This window comes from Schistocerca nitens, chromosome 6 (genome assembly GCF_023898315.1).
Source record: "Schistocerca nitens isolate TAMUIC-IGC-003100 chromosome 6, iqSchNite1.1, whole genome shotgun sequence".
NCBI classification, from domain to species: domain Eukaryota; kingdom Metazoa; phylum Arthropoda; class Insecta; order Orthoptera; family Acrididae; genus Schistocerca; species Schistocerca nitens.
Genome location: NC_064619.1, coordinates 294925502 through 294946348, shown reverse-complemented (window position 1 = coordinate 294946348; position 20847 = coordinate 294925502). Strand labels below are relative to the sequence as shown.

Here is a 20847-nt window from a genome sequence, read left to right as displayed (position 1 = left end):
GGCTAGAGGACATATGTAAGGATGTAGAGGTGCATATCACTAGGGGTTAGATAGATACTGCCTACAGGAAAATTAAAGAGACGTTTGGAGAAAAGAGAACTGCTTGCATGAATATCAAGAGATCAGATGGAAACCCAGTTCTAAGCAAAGAAGGGAAAGCAGAAAGGTGGAAGGAATATATAGATGGTCTACACAAGGGCTATGTTCTTGAGAACAATATTATAGAAATGGAAGAGAATTTAGGTGAAGATGAAATAGGAGATACGATACTGCATGAAGAGTTTAACAGAGCACTAAAAGACCTAAGTCGAAACAAGGCCCCAGGAACAGACAACATTCCGTTAGAACAACTGACAGCCTTGGGAGAGCCAGGCCTGACAAAACTCTACCATCTAGTGAGCAAGATTTATGAGACAGGCGAAATACCCTCAGACTTCAAGAAGAATATAATAATCCAAGAAGGCAGGTGTTGACAGATGTGAAAATTACCGAACTATAAGTTTAATAAGCCACAGCTACAAAATACTAACACGAATTCCTTACAGATGAATGGAAAAACTGGTAGAAGCCGACCTTGGGGAAGATCAGTTTAGAGTCCATAGAAATGTTGGAACATGTGAGACAATACTGACCCTACGACTTATCTTAGAAAATAGATTAAGGAAAGGCAAACCTAAGTTTCTAGCATTTGTAGACTTAGAGAAAGCTTTTTACAATGTTGACTGGAATACTCTTTTTCAAATTCTGAAGGTGGCACAGGTAAAATACAGGGAGCGAAAGGCTATTTACAATTTGTACAGAAACCAGATGGCAGTTATAAGAGTCGAGGGACATGAAAGGGAAGCAGTGGTTGGGAAGGGAGTGAGACAGGGTTGTAGCCTTTCCCCGATGTTATTCAATCTGTATACTGAGCATGCAGTAAAGAAAACAAAAGAAAAATTAGGAGTAGGAATTAAAATCCATGGAGAAGAAATAAAAACTTTGAGGTTCACTGATGACATTGTAATTCTGTCAGAGACAGCAAAGGACCTGGAAGAGCAGCTGAACAGAATGGACAGTGTCTTGAAAGGAGGATATAAGATGAACATCAACAAAAGCAAAACAAGGATAATGGAATGTAGTCGAATTAAATCGGGTGATGCTGCGGGAATTAGATTAGGAAATGAGACGCTTAAAGTAGTATTTGAGTTTTGCTATTTGGGGAACAAAATAACTGATGATGGTCGAAGTACAGAGGATATAAAATGTAGACTGGCAATGGCAAGGGAAACGTTTCTGAAGAAGAATGAGGAGGTATTGAACAGAATTGGAGAGAAGAGAAATTTGTGGCACAACTTGACTAGAAGAAGGAATTGGTTGGTAGGACATATTCTGAGGCATCAAGGGATCAGCAATTTAGTATTGGAGGGCAGTGTGGAGGGTAAAAATCGTAGAGGGAGACCAAGAGATGAATACACTAAACAGATTCAGAAGGATGTAGGTTGCAGTAGGTACTGGGAGATGAAGAATCTTGCACAGGATAGAGTAGCATGGAGAGCTGCATCAAACCCGTCTCTGGACTGAAGACCACAACAACAACAACATCTGCATACTTCTATGTATTAATATTATTCAAAATTGCACCAATAATTAAAGAAAATGTTAGCATGAAACTTGAAGTACTATTGAAAGTAAATTAATAAAATTTCTCGTAAAATGAGTGTAGAGAATTGTTGAACAGTGTCTTATGAATGTATCAAAAAAAATCTGGAATGTGAAAATTGAGGTCTGAGTATCGAAAGCTGGTTTTCTAAAATACTATTAAAAACATATCAAAAATTCAGAACTCACAAACCAAAGAAGTTCTGGCATTCAAAGCTTGGGTATTGCTACATCTTTATGTGACAGCCATGATTTTGAAATTTTGGTTGAAACTGACAAAGCAGAAGAAAAGTTAAATTTTTGAGTCGAGTCTCCTCTTAAACTAATGCAACAAATTATCTCGTAAAACTATTTCACTTCTTTGATGTTTTCAAAATGTAATAACAAATTTTTATTTTTTATCATAACACATCTATAAATAGTCAATATAAACAATGACTAATTAGTCCATGCTAATTAGTTAAAATGAGAACATCTGTGTGAATTATGATTGTAAATCTACATTGGTGAATAGGCAATATTCAACAAAAATGTAAATTACTTTGCAAGAAATATTCTGTAGTGAGCTGCAAACTGTACAGCTGCTATCTGTGAAATAACTGTCCGCATGAACACATGTACTTTACAGTTCACTAATATCATGTATACAGTCTCAATTTAGACAAGCAGGTACATTTTGTATCCAAATAGTGTGTCCACATATTAGTTTGTCTTCAGAGAACTGTGTGATATAGTGACTATGAACATAAGTGTCTATCTGGTCCAAATGCTTAGGATATTGCTTGTAACAAAGCTGATCATCAGACAAGGAAAACTGAATATAAAGAAAAAGAAATTCATTACTGCAGTGTGGTGCACATTATTTGACATATGTTCTTCAGATCATTCAATTGCTGCAAAACAAACATCATTAAGCGACCACAAGCTGAAATGTAGCAAAAAGGAGGTAGACAATAAGAATCTACTGATACCACATTCGACAACAGTTAATGTTACGGTACCAAATATTCTGAAAATTGAATTCTGATGAACACAATCCGTATGTGATGTGTATGTAATTTTTGTAACGCCAACCTACAAAAATAGTCTTTTCATTTTTTGTCTTTATACTGAACGATTTTAATTGCAAACACACACTGAAGATTGTACATCAGAATGTACAGTCATTAACAAACAAAGTTGATGAAATAAACATACTCCTCAATAACGAATGGAAAGATGTTTCAGTTTAACGTTTTTGTGAGCATTGGTTACAAAACAAGTATTTTCAATACTTAAGAATATTGCATTTTAAACTTGCAAACTGCTTTTGCAGAATGGAAGCAAAACATGTGGTAACTTATATATATGTAAAATAAAAGTTAGATTATAAGAGTATAGCTTTTGTTTGCAAACTTGGTTGTTAAAGAGACTTTGAAATCTCAACTTTTGAGTTAATATCTGAAAAAACTATTATTTTATGTGTGTATAGATCTCCTGTTAGCAACATAAGTGCTTTTTTCAAGAAACTGGACCATGCTTTAGGCAAACTTAAGACAACTGGGAAAACAGTGGTACTATGTGAAGATTTTAATATTGACTTTCTGAGCCATAGCCCTCACAGGGAAAAGTTATTAAATATTATAAAAGCCTACAATCTTCGTCTGATGTTAGCTCTCCAACACATGTCAGAAAAACTAGTGTCACTCTCCTAGATCAGGTATGTGTAAACATGGACAAGCGTACATCAGAAAACTTTGATACCGGCTGTAGTGAGCTCCTTTTGCAATTACTAACCATACCTGTAAATCACTTTTCGGCCAGTGTACAAAATATTATACATAAAAGGATTTATAGTAGGTAAAATATTGAATACTTCCAATATCTAATCAGCGAACAATCTTGGAGAGAAGTATATGATACCTCTATTACCAATGAAAAGATGGAAAATTTTTTGAACATTTTCAAGCACAACTTTAACATAGCTTTTCCACAAAGGAAGGTGATTTCCAAAAGCACAGATAGATTCAAAAACTGGATTACATCAGGCATTAGAGTATCTTGTAAAAGGAAGTGGGAACTTTTTCTGCAGTCATAAAACTGACAGCAGTCCAGAATTTCTTAATTATTTCAAAAAAATACAAGCTTGTTTTGAAATGTGTCATAAAAGAGGCAAAAATTAAGGAAAATGACAAATATATTATGAAGTCATCCAATAAAACTAAGTCCATGTGGAAAGCTGTGCATAATCTTGTGGAGAAGAAGACAACTCACAAAAATATTGTGATAACACATGATGGCAAGAATGTCACTGACCCTAGGGCAGTTGCAAACAGTTTCAATTCTTATTATGCAACTGTTTCTGGAAAATTAGTGAAGGAAAAATTTGGTAATCTACCTAATACAACATGGAAGGAACTTTCATCTATTGAAATAAATAATATACCCATGCTCATCAGTTCAATAGGCCCAACAGGGCTCCTAAATACCATTAATTCACCGAAGAGTAATTATTCAACTGGTATTGATGATATTCCAGATTATATAATAAAAATAACAGCAAGATAAATAATTTCACGTTTATTGGACACATGCAATTCATCCTTATCATGTGGTGTCTTACCACAGCAACTGAAAATGTATACTGAGAAAAGAAAACCTTTATCCTCAAAACAAAAGTGTCCATGATTACAGTACCAGGCCAGACAGTGACATACATGTTAATCATTGTAACACTACATTATGCCAAAAAGGTGTGTATCATGCAGGAACAAAACTATACAACAGATTACCAAGACATACAAAATTTCTTCCTGAACTACAGAGCTTTAAAAAGTCTGTGACAGCCTACTTTCTGAAAAGCTGCTACTATTCAATCTCACAGTATCTTATGCAAGAAAAAATGTAATTTGTATTTTTAATTGTAGAAATAAGTAATAAATATACACAACTTTTTTAAAAAATTGTAATTATTAACTGTATAGAACCAATTTGTTATAAAAATTTAAGTAACTTATGTTTGACATTCGAAAAGCCAATAGATAAAAAGGTTTTCTGTCCAGTATCCTGTGTACAATATATGTACTGAAAAAGAGATTTATATGGACAAATAAACAAATGCATATCGTATTTTAAAATAGTTTTGACTTACAAATGATGTTATTTTTCAAATGTACTAATTACAAAAACAATGATGTAAATAGGATAATGTAAACATTACATTTATGTAAGCTTGTTGTAAAGAGATTCGGAACAGGAATTTTTGGCAGAGTGTAGAGTGTAATGTCTACCATAATTTTCACATTATCGACATTAAATACATTATAGCTATTCTAAAACATTATGTAAAAGGAAGACATTGTTAGTGGAAAGAAACTTGCTCAATTAAATCTCTTTTACTTGGAATTTCATTGGAATTACTATCGCAAAAAGTTATTTATGTAATTTTGTAGCTAATGTCATATTTGGTTTTATGTAATCAATTAACTTTAAATTGTAAATTGCAGAAAGTCTCACTTAATCAGTGCTTGCATTCAAATCTGATTATTGTAAACCTGTTGTAACTGCATTAGGTCTGTCTCGGCACACTTTTCTAATGCCCAGTCTGTGTCATTTGGCTGTATGAAATAATTAAAAAAATATGAGACCTTTTTATTTTTATGATTTGTGTATCAAATCTACTTTAAAGTACTTAGAACTCTTGAAGTGGAACCTGACATGATGGAGAGCCACAGGACAGCAGTAAATATGCAACACTGACTGTAATGAATGTAGTCACACCAATGAAGAAGAGACATAATTAAGAAGGAAAGCAAATTTTTTGCCAATGGCACTTTATAATTTGGTTGAAAGAGCAGCAGTATGTTTCGAAGGCTATCATAGGATTAAAACCAGGTGAACAAACTGACAGTGTGTATTCATCATACCACAAGAACTTCAGGAAAACCCACATTTAAATACATTTCTCAATGTAATACATTCAATTGTCTGCAGAAATTTTCATGTAAATACAACCTTACTTTTTTGAACCTCAAGACTTGGTTATTTTTTGGTCCCTCATCATTAAAATAATCTTCATGGCAATCATTTTAAATGACTGTAGAGAGTACACATCTCTACATCTGTGGCATTGGACTTGTGCACAACTTACATATAGCTCGTTTTTGTTCCTCCACATTTTCAGCAATAAATGCTTTGTTAAGTATAAAATTTTTTTTATTTTATGATTAAAAATCATAGTTGACGCTACAATACTGCATAACTAACTTTTCTTTTCTGATTTTCTGGATTTCACTCTGTCATACTTTACTCAGAAAATATGCTGTTACTGTGGGACTCATATAGTTACAATTCTTTACACTCAAAATGACACTGAAAGATTACCAGCTTAGGTGAAACAAGATAAAAAAAAAGAAATGTAAATTCTGCTTTGCTGCAAAATAAAGAAATACTACATAACAATGATAAGGTTGTAGTGCCAGAAGGTTGTAGCAGAATTCAGGATGACTTGCAGATGATTGGCAATTCATGCAATGGAAGACAGCTGTCAATCTGTCACAAAAACAAATTTCCATTTTGGCATATTGCTTTTAAAAGAGTAACAATTCCTTTCATGTGAAAAATATTGTCTTGTGGAACCCTGTAGACTTTCATCAACTGAAGCCATGCTGCAAGAACTGCTTTCTGACACAGAGAGACATGTAACAAGCAACAACAACGTGGGGTGGCTGTGCAAGCTACAGGATTTATGTGTAAAACAGAAACAGAGTCAGTTACATAGCATTGTTTCTTCAATGGTAAAATATAATAATATTCAAAGATAAGTCACTTTTGCAAGAAGAAGCTGCAAATCTATACAAACTTCAGTGAATGTCCTTCTCAGTATGACATTGAAAACATATTGTAGAACACAGTGTTGACATGCATTTGCTGTCTTTCACCAAATGACTGCCCCATCCATTTCCTCATCACCCTATACAACAGCACTGTAGTGTGCGCACTAGTCAGAGGCTGCGATTTACTTGCCAGTTAACATGAGCCACTGATCAGATACATACACTCCAGTCAGATGACTGGTCCCACTGTTTACTTGAGCCAGACTCAGACTGCTCATTAGCTCCTGTAGAGAGGTACAAAAGAGAGCGCATTACTCATATGTCTGACTTAATTGTCAATTAAATTACTCTGCTACTGACTGCAACAACAATGATATTCGACTTTAAATATTGCCAAAATTTTCAACACAAAATTATCTAAAATGACAGTGCCAAACAGTGTGTAAGGAAGGGTTATACATGTGAAGATAAGTGATATGAAAACCTCCAAACACATAGTTGCATCAGAAAATTAAGCTTCAAAGTACCATCAGAGGCTTTTTTTTGTGAAAGAAATTATCAAATGAAGTCTGCATAGGAGGGTTCCAGCAGGGTCAGATTAACAGTTACACAGATTGCTTAGAAAAAGTCTAAAAAGCTTGTAAGCCTGTTGCAGGATAGGTTGTGCTGAAGAATAATTGATAAGAAAAAAATGTGATATGCTGCACCCTTTCTAAGTCAATTAGCAATGAAGTTAGCTAATCAGGCTGTTGCACATGCAAATTCAAGTGGCTCCTCAGACACAGTGTCAGCTGTTCTAGTAGCATAGATGATAGTGCATGAGGCTGCTCAGCCTTTGGTTTGGGATCAATTCTTACTACCGTCATATGTCCAATTTTTGTATTGTTCCCTTGTTTGGTTTTAGGGAAGCAAACAAGAGAAGATCCATTTATGAACTTTCAGCATGCTGGAATAGTTGCAGGTCAGCAACTTCTGGTAATCACTATAACAGAAAACTATCCAAAGCTGCAAATTTCACTTTTTTTATTCACTTGAAGATTACTTTCTGGCCAAGACCCAGTTCAGAATCATCCTCCATGACAGAAAATCAAATTTACGATCACGTACAGAACAGGTACTACTAAGTTTTTAAGCACATATCAAAAATACAGAACACATCATTTCAAGATTTATGTAACAGGTAAACAAAATGGTATTTCCATATGATGAAGTGCAAATGTACAGTTACAGTGTTTACAGATAACTGTCACTGTAGAACTCCACTGCTGTAAGGAAACCTTAGGAAGGGGGCACCCTATGAAGATATAGGAAACCTTATGAATTTATTACAATATTCTCCAACTATCAAAAGTACAACAGTTAATACAATAACAGTAAAAATCAACAATAAAATTAATACTTTTAAAATCTTTACTAAAAATAGTCACTTAGTGTGTGTATGCAAAGTTGCATGCCATGTTGGCATATAAAAATCATTGAATGTGAAAGTATTAAAAGAAAACATAATAACAGGGCAACAAAAATCTTCATCAGTTCCAACCCTTTACAAGCATAAAAACTTTGCCATAATTGTTATATAAATTATATGAGGATAAAACAATTTTTTATGGATATATCACAGGTAAAAACAGATATTAAACCACAAAATTGTCTTTCACAAAGCACCAAAACTGTACTTGCCATCCTGAGGAAAGACTTAACATAAACACACTCATGAGCATATGGGGTAGGGGTGGGGTTGCAGATGGAGACAGAGGCAGGGAAAGAGATAGGGAAAGGATGGTGGGCTGGGGAATGAGGTAGAAGGGGGCCTGTAGATGAAGGAGCATAAAAAGGGGGTCCAATGTGCAAACAAGGCAACAATGTAAATAGTGGGTTTATGCTATGTCTTCTGCCATGGCAAGTACATTTTTGTTGCTTTGCAAAAGAGAACTTTATGCAGAATGAGATTTTCACTCTGCAGCAGAGTGTACGCTCATATGAAACTTCCTGGGAGATTAAAACTGTGTGCCCGACCGAGACTCGAACTCGGGACCTTTGCCTTTCGCGGGCAAGTGCCCTACCATCTGAGCTACCGAAGCACGACTCACGCCCGGTCCTCACAGGACCGGGCGTGAGTCGTGCTTCGGTAGCTCAGATGGTAGAGCACTTGCCCGCGAAAGGCAACGGTCCCGAGTTCGAGTCTCGGTCGGGCACACAGTTTTAATCTGCCAGGAAGTTTCGAGAACTTTACGGTTTCACATCTATTTTTACCTGGACATATCCAGAAAAATTTTGTAAAGTTGGTGACGGTAAAGTTTTTGCACTTGTAAAGAGTTGGAAATGATGAATATTTTTAATGTCCTATTACATTGCTTTTTTTAATACTATTGTTGTGGTTTATGTTTTTGCTTTTTACATGTTAACATGGTATACAACTTTGTCATATACACCATATGTGGCAATGCTGCGATTCACTGTTCAGTGATTTTAAGTTTGATGTTTTGACTGTTTTTTGTAAAGATTTTCAAAGTATTAATTTTATTGTTGATTTCTATGGTTATTTTATTAACTGTTGTATTTTTGATGGTTGTTCTAATAAATACAAAAGGTCCTAACAGGGTGCTGCCTTCTTGAGGTTTCCTTATGGCAGCAGGAGGAGTAGGCACTGTAACTGTTCATTTGCACTTCATAATACATGTATATTTTTGATATGGTTTTCATATTTTTGGAAATACCATTTTGACTGTCTGATAAGTAAATCTTAAAACAATATGTTCTGTATTTTTGGTATGTGCTTGGAAATTTGGTAATACTTGCATTGTACATCATTGTAAATTTGGTTTTTTGTCATGTAGGATGATTTGAAAATGGGTCTCAACCAGAAACTAGTAATCAAGTAAATAAAAAAAGTGAAATTTGCAACTTCAGTAGGTTTTCCATTGTATTGAAAGCCCCATTTGGCAACACAGTCTCTGCAGATGCAGCAGTCTGATTGGCTAACTTTAACACTAATTAACTTGGAAATTGTGCAGCATATTGAAATGTTTTCTTAACAATTATTTCTCAGCACAACTTACCGTGCAACACCCTTACAAGCCTTTCAAACTGTTTCTGACCACCCGGTGTAGTAACATCTTTTGAACACATCCAACAGACCACATGCAGCACCAATTGAGTATATGCTCCATGATATTCCCCATTGTGACATTATGGATATGATAAAGGTACATTCATTACAGCTTTCTAGTTCACCTTTATAACCTTCAGGACATATAGGTCTTACCACTTAATCTGTTCAAACTGTTCCACAATATTTTGACAGATAACATCTGTAGGCACCCTATAAGTTCTATACATGAGGGTAAGCCAATTATTATCTGCAAAGTAGTTAAAATTTTATTGTAATCAAATAGGAAACTTACAAGAACATCATTTTTTGACATAGTCTCCTTGCATTTCAACGCACCTGGTCCATAATTGTACAAGCTTCCTGATGCCCTCATAAAAGAAGATTCTTAGTTGAGCAGCAAGTCAGGAATGCACCACTTCTTTCACCGCTTTGCTGAGGCAAATCAACAGCCCCTTAATGCCTGTTTGAGTTGACCAAACAAGTGATAGTCAGAAAGGGCAAGATCGGAACTATATGGAGGATGATCCAGTACTTCAAATTAGAGTCTCTGGAGCGTTTCAGCAATGTGGGCTGCAGTATGTGAACAGGCATTGTCATGCAACAATGCAACACCTTTTGACAGCAATCATTGGTGTTTGCTTCGAATTGCAAGTTTTAGCCTGGCAGTAAGCATCTCACTGTAATGTACAATGTTTATTGTTGTGCCCCTTTCCCCATAATTTTCCATTAAGGGACCTTGTGCATCCCAAAAAACCGTAAGCACCAGTTTACCTGCAGATGGTTGGGCCTTGAACTTCCTCTTGCACGGTGAATTTGGATGTTTCCATTCCATACTCTACCATTTACTCCCCAGCTCATAATGGGACCCACCTTACACAAACTTTATGAAACCCAAGTCTGTAGTAGATGATTTCATAGGCAGAACCATGACTAATTTGCAGATGATGTGCCACTTTGTCAATAGTTAATCATATGTCTAAGAGAATCATTTCATGCTAACACTCAGTGGTTTCTTCATTTGTGGTGGTAAACAGTCGTCCAGCTCCTTCATCATGCGTAACACTTGTGAGACCTTTTTGGAATTTTTCAATCCATTCGTAGACACTCTGTTGTGGCAAAACATTGTTCCTGTACTGTAGGAAAAGTCTTTGATGAATTTTGGCCCCTGATACACCTTCTGACCATAAAACACGAATCACTGAACGTTGCTCTTCATTGATGCAAAAAGACAATGGGGCGGCCATGATTAACAACATGGCAGCAATAACGAAACTAACCTAGCAGCTTGAAAACTGGAAAGATATCACAACAAATAAACAAAGCATGCGTCATCAATGTAAAGCGACAGTACAACTAAAATAAACAAAAATATTTGGATAATAATTGCGGATAATAATTGACTTACCCTCGTACAAGAAATATAATGTGGATTTTACAGCTTATCAAAAATTGTCTTCAATGTAGGCTTACAACCAAATTTGCAACTGCACAATTATTGGGAAAACACAAATTTTGAAACAGAAAAGATACATATTACATGCAAAAAAATCTCTGAGCTTTGACAAAATAAAAACAGCCATATTAATTTCAATAACAAACCAAAAGACAAAAGTTACACATTGTGCATAATGCTTAATATTTAATTAAATTACCTTTTCAGACTTTATGTCTTGTCTGAAAACTTAGGAGACAGAGACAATGAAATGCTTCCAAGTTTTTGCAGTTCTATCCCAAATACAAAAAAGCCAAACTTGAGATATGAAAATTATGCTGTTGTTTTGAGTTAAAAGCATAGTTGATTCACAAAACTGTTCACATCAAAATTACTTTTATTATTTGTCAAGTCTGATATGGAACATGAACCACAGATGCAACCTATTCATAGAAAAACACAAAACTGTAAAACATCTGTTTTACAGTCCGAGTGGAAAACACATCCAAATCAAATGAAGTATATCAATGTCAACACAACATAAACATCATATTCCCATAAATAATTACCAGTTACCAATAGTTACTGTAAGCATGATTCTCAACATGTATGTTTTACATTTTTCTAGTTTTTGTAGTACTATTAATCTGTCTGAAAAGTGTGTAAACTAAAACCAGAATAACAAATTCAGCCTGAACCTGGAGGTTTTATGAGATCTTTAACATATCAATGCAGATGACATACTTGGTTGTCATGGACACAAGACAAGGGTGTTTGTTGAGGGTAACTCTACAAACTGTTGGCATCACTAATGTACGTGAATATTGTAATCAGTTTTGGAAGTGTATCAGAATCTGGAATTAAACCATATGGTAGAAAATGACATCATGGCCCAGACTATTTATTTAAAAGCAAACTTCAAACATAAACCTGCTACCAGAACCTATTTTTATAAGCTTGCACAAGAAGAAGCAGCAGCCTGGGAGATTATCATCAAAACAATTAATTCAGCTACTTCATTTTCAGACTGTCCAAATTTAGATACTTTGGGGTAGAAGACTGGTAGTAAAATTGAGTCACACCCAAATGTATTAGGACAGGTGAATGAAACAACATTACACTATGGAGTTGGATAATGAATGCAACATTGTGATAACTGCAAGAATGTGTATGGACATTACCTGACATGTGCTTTGGTGCATGTCAGGTGGTGTAATGTTTATGGTCAGTCAGTGCTGACTTTGTTCTTTACATAAAGAAGGAGCAGTCTGATATCCCACTGCTCGTGACAGTGAGATCACAAGTGCTTCTATCTGAATCTTCTAGATGGCGAATAAAAGCTACAATTTGGTTTACTGTGGCAGTAATGGTATTTAAACAAAAACCATTGTCTGAGCTATGTCTTAAGGTCTTTTTACATGGCACCCTCAGATAACATTGCACCTATGTGCAATTTAATGTCTTTACCAGGCGTTATCATTCCAGACCGCCACTCATTCAACCATATTCTTCCATCCTACCCTCTGTCTCCATATAGCACTTCCTCTCTTCTCCCTCTTCTCACTCCTCCCTATGTATCTCTGTCTGTTTGCCCATCTTCCTCTGTAATTACTTTTTTACTTGTCATATTTCTGTTGGTATTATCTAGTACATCTTTGCAATTGTATACTTTAGATTAATCTGCCAACAGTTTTTGTCACATGTTTCTGTTCTTTACACACTATACACAGTGCTGATAATAAATTTTGATATCTGATGTACTGTCTTCCTTGAGGATATTACTATATTTACTGAAACAAATTTTACTTTTTATTGCATAATGTATTCTCTTTCCTCTTCATTAAATACTTTATGCTTCATTTGGCCACAGTATAAACTTTGATTTGATTGACTATAGTGTTTTCTCTTAGCAACTACAACTGACAAATCTTTTATTAAAGAACCCGAAAAATTCACTTTGTTCATCATTATGTATTGATTCCGAAAAGATAAAAACTTACCTAGACTTCCCACCCAACATTTGCCGGCTTCAAAGTCAGGTGCATGGAGCTCAAATTCTTGAGTTTGTGGATCATATGTAGCTGTTAGTCTCATTCCTTTCGCATTTGTTCCATGTGAGATTTCAGTGAGGCCAAAACAACCTCCAGCCTTGTGAACACAAAAGCAATGAAACACCGCTACATTGTAATAATTAATAATGTTTCAGTACAAAAAATGGTCCAGTTTTTTAGAAAACAAATTAGAAGCTAATACCCACTGATATCAGTTCCCTTTCAAGGAATCAAGAAAAGCATAACAGAAACTTATTAAATATTAAGATATTAAAAAACTAGTGTAAATGTGCATGTTTCTTCAGCACCAATAATTTTTGTTTATTGTTATTACTTCAGTGATACTCTTTGTTCTACCACAAAACCAAACACAAAATAAATGTAATATATCAATAAAATGATCACAAAAAGCTATTAGTATAATAATTAAGAAGGAATTCAATGAAGACAAAGAGAATGACAGAGGAAAACTACCACATCAGAAGATGAATATGTGAGCCACCCATTATTTGTACTTTTGTTTGACATCTTAAAATATGTTATTGTTTCATTGATGGAGTACAATTATCATATTTTATGATGCTTATAACTACACGACTGTATTTTATATGCTACGAAAACAGGAAGCAGAAAGTTGTCTTTCAGTGCCAACACTGCCAATATTAGATGCTCCAAGCAGAAGATATACTTTTTTGATGCACCTCATTGTTTGCTATTTTCACAGTAATAATCTAATGAAACAATGTTCACCTGTGGCACTCTAGAACAGAAGATGTCACAAATTTAGTTTATTATTTGTGTTATTTTCCCAAAACTTTTCACCGATTGTGTCACAGCTTGTGTGTAATGAAGATTTGTGATTACCACTGAAAATTTGTATTATATTGTGAATTGTAAACTAAATTTATACTTTTTTGAAACTTTTGGTAACAGCATCTTCATTCAAAAGCAATTAGCCCTCATTTCAATGTGTATTTATATAATAAAATGTGTTTTTCAGAATTTTCAGATGTTCATGAGTGTAATACTTGACTTATTTCATAGCAAATTGTGACTTGCGGTTGTGTGTTCTGCAAAACTTTGGCAGCAATATATTTTCAGAAAATAATTTTCCCTTTATTGCAGTGTGGGAATTTATGTGCACTGTGGGTATTTGTGTGATTAATGCATTATTTTCATTTTTTTCTGCTTGAGATGTTTTCTTCCAAGTCAGTATTTTAAATTTTGTGATTGTAACATAAACGTTGCTCCTACAAACTCAACTGCTGTGTTGTGATACTATGTTTTGCACAAATTATAATTCTTTATCAAGTTACATTTGTTAGTATCATTTTTTCAAAGTAACTGTATTTTCCTAACATACATGTAAACAATAATATAGAAGTATTTGCCATAATTATCAGTTTGAATAGATTAGCGTCAGTCATAATTTGTTGTCAGTATCCTTACGGAAGTAGCCAGGAGCAGTACATTCTGCATGACAATGTATAACTTCACTCATTCTATGTCCCTGAGGGCTCTCCTTCATAATGTGAGTTACAAAACAGAATGTACAAATGATTGAATGTATGAATGAATATACACTCCTGGAAATGGAAAAAAGAACACATTGACACCGGTGTGTCAGACCCACCATACTTGCTCCGGACACTGCGAGAGGGCTGTACAAGCAATGATCACACGCACGGCACAGCGGACACACCAGGAACCGCGGTGTTGGCCGTCGAATGGCGCTAGCTGTGCAGCATTTGTGCACCGCTGCCGTCAGTGTCAGCCAGTTTGCCGTGGCATACGGAGCTCCATCGCAGTCTTTAACACTGGTAGCATGCCGCGACAGCGTGGACGTGAACCGTATGTGCAGTTGACGGACTTTGAGCGAGGGCGTATAGTGGGCATGCGGGAGGCCGGGTGGACGTACCGCCGAATTGCTCAACACGTGGGGCGTGAGGTCTCCACAGTACATCGATGTTGTCGCCAGTGGTCGGCGGAAGGTACACGTGCCCGTCGACCTGGGACCGGACCGCAGCGACGCACGGATGCACGCCAAGACCGTAGGATCCTACGCAGTGCCGTAGGGGACCGCACCGCCACTTCCCAGCAAATTAGGGACACTGTTGCTCCTGGGGTATCGGCGAGGACCATTCGCAACCGTCTCCATGAAGCTGGGCTACAGTCCCGCACACTGTTAGGCCGTCTTCCGCTCACGCCCCAACATCGTGCAGCCCGCCTCCAGTGGTGTCGCGACAGGCGTGAATGGAGGGACGAATGGAGACGTGTCGTCTTCAGCGATGAGAGTCGCTTCTGCCTTGGTGCCAATGATGGTCGTATGCGTGTTTGGCGCCGTGCAGGTGAGCGCCACAATCAGGACTGCATACGACCAAGGCACACAGGGCCAACACCCGGCATCATGGTGTGGGGAGCGATCTCCTACACTGGCCGTACACCACAGGTGATCGTCGAGGGGACACTGAATAGTGCACGGTACATCCAAACCGTCATCGAACCCATCGTTCTACCATTCCTAGACCGGCAAGGGAACTTGCTGTCCCAACAGGACAATGCACGTCCGCATGTATCCCGTGCCACCCAACGTGCTCTAGAAGGTGTAAGTCAACTACCCTGGCCAGCAAGATCTCCGGATCTGTCCCCCATTGAGCATGTTTGGGACTGGATGAAGCGTCGTCTCACGCGGTCTGCATGTCCAGCACGAACGCTGGTCCAACTGAGGCGCCAGGTGGAAATGGCATGGCAAGCCGTTCCACAGGACTACATCCAGCATCTCTACGATCGTCTCCATGGGAGAATAGCAGCCTGCATTGCTGCGAAAGGTGGATATACACTGTACTAGTGCCGACATTGTGCATGCTCTGTTGCCTGTGTCTATGTGCTTGTGGTTCTGTCAGTGTGATCATGTGATGTATCTGACTCCAGGAATGTGTCAATAAAGTTTCCCCTTCCTGGGACAATGAATTCACGGTGTTCTTATTTCAATTTCCAGGAGTGTAGTTTCCTACATCTACAGCAATTAATAGTGTTGACACTGACATACATTAACAGTTTTTGACACTGTTATGCAAGTTGGTTAGTGAGCATAGCTTCAATAATCCCATTTTTTCTCTCTCTAATTTTACACAAAATACTTTCTTAGTTGTAGTAGCTTGAAATCTTAAAGGAAACTCACAATTCCTGTAGTGTAACAAGCCCTAAAACTAAAGCACTGTCTGTGAGGCTAATTTAAAATTAATTATTTACTGTTCATTGCACCAGTCTTGCCAATAGTCCTGTACATCTACATCTGCATCTACATATGTACACTGAAAACAATTGTGATGTGCATGGCTGTGGGTACTTAGCATTGTACGACTTGCTTCAGTTTCTTGATGGTCCAACCACATATGGAGTGCATGAGAATGACTATTAAATGCCATAGAGCACACTGTAATTAGTCTTATTAGCATAATTAGTGGAATTAGTCTTCACAGTCTCTATGGCAGTGATACCTATGAGGATGAAAAATATATATAGATTCATCAATTAATACTTGAAAATTTATTAATAGGCCGTTGTGGGATAATTTGCCTCTATCTTCAAGTGTACACCAGTTCAGGTTTTTCAACATTTAGGTGGCACTCTCCTGTGAGTCCAACAAACATATATGACAATATGTACTCCCTTTCTTTGTACATGTTCAATGTCCCTGGCTAGTCATATTTTCTTTCAAGAGGCTTTTGATGACTACATATCACAAACAGCCTTGTGCATCGCAGAAGTAGCAAGAATGCATTTCACTGCAGTAGAAAGCAGCTGTGAGAAATATGAATGTGAGATTTTGGAGAAAACAGAAAAGATCTATGAAACTTTTAATAAAGAATTAAAAACAGTCAGAGAAGCAGTCACATCTGAAGTGTAAAATGTTAAACAAGAGGTAAAGGACATTAAAGCTCAAATAAAAGCAATTCCTGTTTGAACCCCCAAGGTTGATGATTGAACATTGCAAGATTTGTGAGCAGAACTCGGTTTGTTGAGATCACAAGGCAGGAGCATCATACTGGCAAACTTCACAATAACTATTGATGGCATGAGGGCAGAAGTAGTAACAGGTACCTGTATGATAAGTGACAGCATGATTCAACTCAAGCAATTTTCTACATTTATACCTGAACAACACAATGTGGATCCAGTATTATTTATAAAGTCTTTTCACTGTGTACTGCTGCAAACTTGGACCAAAAATCAGAAGATCAGATTTGTTAGAGGCTCTATGCAATGTGATTCGGCTTTGTGAGCAACAGAAGCCACTGACACAATTCAGATGTACCAAGATTCTGTAGATTCTGTAGGTGCATTTTTGTCAAAATACTGGTGATGCAGAGTTCAAGTGAAGTCATAAAGGAATCTTTCAATTCAGAATATTTAAGACAAGTGACATGTCATGGATATTTACGAAAGTGACAATATTATGAAAAGGAAAGTTGCAACTCAGCATATAGTGCAGATGCTGAGTCGCAGATAGGCACAACAAAAATACTGTCACAAATAGTGTATAGGAAAGTCATTGCTGAGTGACTGTGGAAGCTACTGGATGACTGAGACAGAATTTATAGTTGGTGAGATAAATGACAGTTTGCTCTAAATGTAGAAAAAATAAGTTAATTCACATGAGTAGCAAACACTCTCCTGTAATTTTTAGTCACACCAATTAAATATCTAGGTGTAAGATTGCAAAGTGATTTAAAATGGGACAAGCATATAAGAATCGTAACAGGAAAGGCAAATGGTCTACTTTGCTTTGTTTGGAGAATTCTGGGAAAGTGTATTTAATCTATAAAGGAGACTGCATGAAGAATACTTGTGCATTCTTGAGTACTGTTCAGTTGTTTGGATTTGAGGAAGGTACTGAAGAAATTCAGAAGTGTGCTCGCGCTGTATTACAGAGACACTTTGTGAACTCAAATAGGAATCTGTGGAGGTAAGATGAAGTTCTTTTCATAAAACTCAATTGATAAAATTTAGAGAATTGGCATTTGTTGCTGACTGCAGAATGATTTCACTGCCACCAATGTACATTTCACATAAGGACCACAAAGACAAGATAAGAGAAACCAGGGAATGTGTGGAACCATATACATAGTCACTTTTCCTTTTCTCCTTTTGTGAGTGAAACAGAAATGGAATTGACTAGTAGTGGTAAAGTTACCCTCCACATTACACAGTGTGCTAGCTTGCAGAGAATGTATTAGATACTAATGTAGATGCAGTTGTTTTACATGGTCCACAGTCAGCCAAAGTCAATGCAGAAAGAAAAAGAATGAAGTCACAAACCCAGTTGATGAGTCTTTGTCTTTATGGAAGCTGATGTCATTGACTGGATAGACAATGGAAAAAAAGGTAAACTTGATAAGGAATATTTTTTGGGAAGGAAAACATACTTTCAGATGTAAACCTCTGATGCCTGTGAAACAAAAATTTAAAATTAATTTTTACTGCTAGTAATGACATACAACAATGTGAAATGGACTTTTAAAGTGAAAAAATTTAAAACACAAGATTAGTCACTGAGTATCAGGAAAAAAAACAAAAGTATAAGAGAACAAACAAGAGTGAACACTGAAATGAAAATAAAATGGCAGTGGGCCATGGAAAGCAGAAAGGAAAATTTATGGTAGATGGACCAAGGGAATTCTCTGCTGCAGTTCAGCTGATAAGAAAAGCCAAACAATGACCTAACAGTGGGTGGATGGATGATGTAACAAAACATGGTGGAACAACACTGATGTGAACAGCTGAAGCAGTTAATGTATGGAAAAGTCTAAAGAATGCCTTTATCCAACAACTGATGTCAGTGGATGCTGTGGTAGTTGATTTAGTTTTTGTTAGTGATGATGGTGAATTGAGGTAACAATGCAAGAATTGATGAAGTGATGAGTCTGAGGACATTAAGCTTCAATTACACATCAGTCAACATATATAAAACTTGCTAATGAAGAGAAAGAAGTGAGAGGGTGTGTGTGTGTGTGTGTGTGTGTTATAATAGTGAACTATAGAGTGATTCAAAATGAGTGGGACAAAAAGAAAGTATTCCTGTGACTGCAGTAATGACTTTATTTCAGAAATACACACATAGACTGAAAGGCTGGCAACAATAAAACAATGAAAAGTTGCCATTGTTGTTCAATGTTGGTGTTAGTATTCAAAATAGTGGCATGCATGATAGAAAAGGCACACTGTGTCATATAATATGTAAAAACATAATCTATAATTATCGTCCAAAGATATTTTTGGACAAGTTTTGTAAAGTGGCGCCATATTGTCACAAGACTGCTAGATGGGGAAAGCATTTCAAGGAGACAGGATGCATATGCAAGAAGAAAACCACAAGATAGCCATTCATTTAAACTAAAGCAGTGGAAAACATTCATATGATCTATGAAAGAAGCCCCAGGAAATGCATGCATTGTGTCAACAGACAAATGAATGTGTCACAACCAACACTGTGGCAGGTGTTATGCAAATGTCTGCAGTTCAAAGCTTACAGAATTGAAATGTTGCAAGCACTAAAACCAACTGGTAAACCAAACTGAAGATAATAATGCATTGATTTTCAGTTACAGATGCAGGTGGATCATTTTGTAAACAGATTTGCATTCTCTGTTGAAGCCATATTTCACTCAAGTGGCAAAGTGAGCAAGCACGATTTGAGAATATTGGATACACAAAACCTCCATGCCTTTCTGGAACATGAATGTGTTTCTCCAAAACTTTATGTTTTCTGCAACATAACCAACTGGAGAGTCTTTGGTTCCTTCTTTTTCACAGTATGTACGGTACCTTTAAAGGCATAACCTAATATTGATAAGCTTTCTCACTGGTTGTTGCCTCAGCTGCGAGTAAAGGTACATAACATCATGTTGCAGCAGGATGGAGTCCCACCACATTTGCATAACCTTGTATGTAGTCATCTCAATGAACATCTTCCACGGTGGTTGATAAGTCTTGCTGCTCATGTTGTGATTCCCCAGGCCACCTGACTTTGCACCAATGAATTTTTTTCTTCCGCAGATGTGTGAATGACATGATATAATATCCCCATTTGTGCAGGACTTACAGCATGTAAGGCATCAGACAATCAGCACATTTAACTCCATTGATTAGGCTACATTAAAACAGGTCTGTCAGGAAATGTTGTACCAGATAGACCTCTGCCACATCACAAATGGTGCCCACATCAAACATCTGTGAATGTTCATTGCCAGAGTTAACCTTTCAGCCTACATATATGCTCCTGAAATAAAGTCATTAGTGTAGTTATATGAACACTTTCTTTTTGCACCCTTCATTTTCAGTCACTCTGTATAATAGTGAAGTAACATAACTACAGTGCTACTCTGTACATGTGATTATGTATTCTTCCACATAACTTAACACATTCAATATTATGAAATTTAATAAAAATAAATAAACATACATGGATACTATGTATAACCACGTTATATAATGCTTGCTACGTTACATAAATAATACTTACCTTCCCTTGATCAACTTCTTCAACAAACTTATAGTGCCTTGGAGTACCCATGCCACGGATGGTATTTATGTAAAATCCAAAGTTAATGTTTGTCTTAACAGCAAGTGATGGATCATAGTGATATATTGCAGCCAGATATGCACCAGGCTAAATTAAGCATAAAATAGTGTTACATAGACACAATAAAACAGATTCGTTACCGTCACATATTTCTTTGTTGATGGTTTTACACAAGCAGAGTTAACATGAGTGAAAAACAAGAACAACCAACT

General features: G+C 36.5%; 1 protein-coding gene across 1 annotated transcript in view; it reads right to left on the bottom strand.

Moving 5' to 3' along the window:
• LOC126263677 (peroxisomal acyl-coenzyme A oxidase 3-like) overlaps positions 1–20847 on the bottom strand; it is a 173848-nt gene that overhangs the window by 139728 nt on the left and 13273 nt on the right. The window contains exons 3-4 of the mRNA XM_049960792.1: positions 20576–20722; positions 13000–13147 (exon numbers count right to left, since the gene is read on the bottom strand). Coding sequence (XP_049816749.1) covers positions 13000–13147; positions 20576–20722 — 295 coding nt within the window. The remainder of the gene's footprint in view (positions 1–12999; positions 13148–20575; positions 20723–20847) is intronic.